The following is a 2,353-nucleotide window of genomic DNA, read 5'->3' on the forward strand; positions in this document are numbered from 1 at the left end:
AGATGATTCCTTGGGAATTTTTTTTAATCACCATAATCTTCTTCTTTGACCCCTCTGCCTTGAATTCAGCTGGCCCAGCAGAAACCCTGGGGACCCAGTGTGTTGATTGGATCTTCTTTTAAGGCAACCTAGTGAGGCTCAGACAACCGTACTACTGAGAGAGCGAGCCATCAGTAGTCTTCCGATGATCGCTGAGACATGTGTAAACACATTTGTTTGGAATAAATCCATGCATGTATGCACTGAATTCTTGGTAGCTATACTTTATGACTTACCCTTGTGTATTTGTGTATTTGAGCAAGTCTCTGGAAATGAGTATCAAATTAATAAAAGGTTACACAGGATTTTTTGACAAAAACATTTCTGATATCACTGGAAGACATGTGAAAATGTTCTTAGCAACTTTATGTAAAATAGAAATTAATAGAAAATGAAATTAGAAAATACAATTATTTCTAAACTAGAAATAATCCAAACACATATTAGTAGAATAGTTCGATCAATTATAGTATATTTATTTAAGGAAAAACTCCATGGCAATAAAAAATAGACCACTGATACAACTTCAACAAAAGAAAAACCACCGTGTTATTGAGTCAATCTGCCTCATAGTGACCCTGTAGGATTGAGTAGACAGACCTGCCCTTGTGGGTACCTGTGTGGGAGCAGAAAGCCTCGTCTTTCTCTTGAGGAGGAGGAGCTGGTGGTTTGAACTGCTAACCTTCTGGTTAGTAGCCCAACACATAACCCACTGTGCCACCGGGCTCTTTCATTTATACAAACAGCAAAAGAAATCTCACAGACACTCTTCGGGGTGATTCAATGTTTTTTTCTCAGGATCTGGTTGGTAGTAATATGAAATTTGTAAAAACTCAAGTTAAACATGAGTGTACTTCACGTGTCTTATTGTTTATATGTTATAGCACAATTAACCAAAAAAAAAAGAAAATTTCCTTACAGAATTTGCACTCAAAATAAAATGTCTTCATTTTGCCAGAAAATCGTGTCTTATGAGCTGATCAAATACGACGTGGAGAAAGATGAACCCGTCCGAGATGTCAATGGCTATTGCATCAAAGTTCCCAAAGGTACACTGCCCTTTTGCTAATTCACCTGCACCTTTCTTACTTTGGCCAAGTGCCTTTGGAAAAAGAACGCATTGATTTCCCAAATGCGCGCATGGTCATCTCTTTTTTCAGAATAGAAAAAAAGAGAACTTTACTTAGCTCCCTCGAACATAGTTCCAGAAATGCCAAAGGGTGTCAGCCTACCCCTTCTACGTAACAGGCTTATAACGGTCAACCTAGATGAACAACTTCTTGCTTCAGAGGTAACCCCTGTGTAGAAAGCAATGTGTATTTAGGCTATAAAATTATAGTTAGCCTTCGGTGGTCTTTACATTTAAACTGAGTGCTGCGCTTTGGTCTGATGAAGTGTGTAAGTAATAGTTCAATAAACGACTAGCTCTGAAAGAATTACAAATATCTGATCTTGTAGAATCAAGGCTGTGGCTGTGTAATGTGTCTGTGTCGTTGAAGCATGCATCTGTGTGCAGGGAACCTTACCGCAGCCAGGTGATTGCCAGTGGGCTGTGTGGCATCTGTTAAGAGAAGATCGAAGATACAGCTTGGTTGCTTGCAGCAAGTATCTTGACAGTTTCTCGTCTGTCTCAGGTGAAGTTGGACTCCTCATTTGCAGAATCTCACAGCTGACACCATTTAGTGGCTATGCTGGAGGAAAGGCTCAGACTGAGAAGAAAAAACTGAGAGATGTCTTCAGGAAAGGAGACCTGTACTTCAACAGTGGGGATCTCCTTATGATTGACCATGAAAACTTCATCTACTTCCACGACAGAGTGGGAGATACATTCCGGTGGGTTGCTCTGCATCCGTGCTGTCTGTTGTCATTAGCTCCCATCCAACTCAGCGCCTGACTCATGGGGGCCCCATGCACAATGGAACAGTCCCCAGCCCTCTGCCTTCCCTGGGATAGAATTGGCAGGTTGGATGCTGTGATTCACAGGGTTTTCCTAGGCGGATTCAAAAGTACATTGTCAGGGCTGTCTTCCGAGTCCAGGGCAGCCCAGAAGCTGCATCCTCTGAAACCTGTTTATAAGCCATCACGGCAATGTGAGTCTCCAGTGACAGGTGGTGGCATTCTGCATCACCAGGAGCATTGGCTGAGAATCCACCTTGGGTGCCCTGCAAGCAAGGCAAGAATTCCACCACGGGACCCTCACTGACCCCTGTCTCAGAATTGTTGCAGTCAGTATTCGTTACCATTGAGCTAATCCCACTGACGGCGACCCCAACAATGCAGAGAGAACTGCTTCCTAGGGTTTTCAAGGTGGGGA

At 42.7% G+C, this 2,353-nt stretch overlaps 1 protein-coding gene across 1 annotated transcript in view; it reads left to right on the forward strand.

The window, feature by feature from the left end:
* The window catches only part of SLC27A2 (solute carrier family 27 member 2), a gene marked incomplete at its 5' end in the record, with an annotated part of 66,689 nt that overhangs the window by 54,989 nt on the left and 9,347 nt on the right, over positions 1-2,353 (forward strand). The window contains 2 exons of the mRNA XM_045286466.1: positions 998-1,088; positions 1,674-1,872. Coding sequence (XP_045142401.1) covers positions 998-1,088; positions 1,674-1,872 — 290 coding nt within the window. The remainder of the gene's footprint in view (positions 1-997; positions 1,089-1,673; positions 1,873-2,353) is intronic.

The sequence above is a fragment of the Echinops telfairi genome, unplaced genomic scaffold (assembly GCF_000313985.2).
Source record: "Echinops telfairi isolate 266 unplaced genomic scaffold, ASM31398v2 ScPeMD7_8;HRSCAF=38, whole genome shotgun sequence".
NCBI lineage: Eukaryota > Metazoa > Chordata > Mammalia > Afrosoricida > Tenrecidae > Echinops > Echinops telfairi.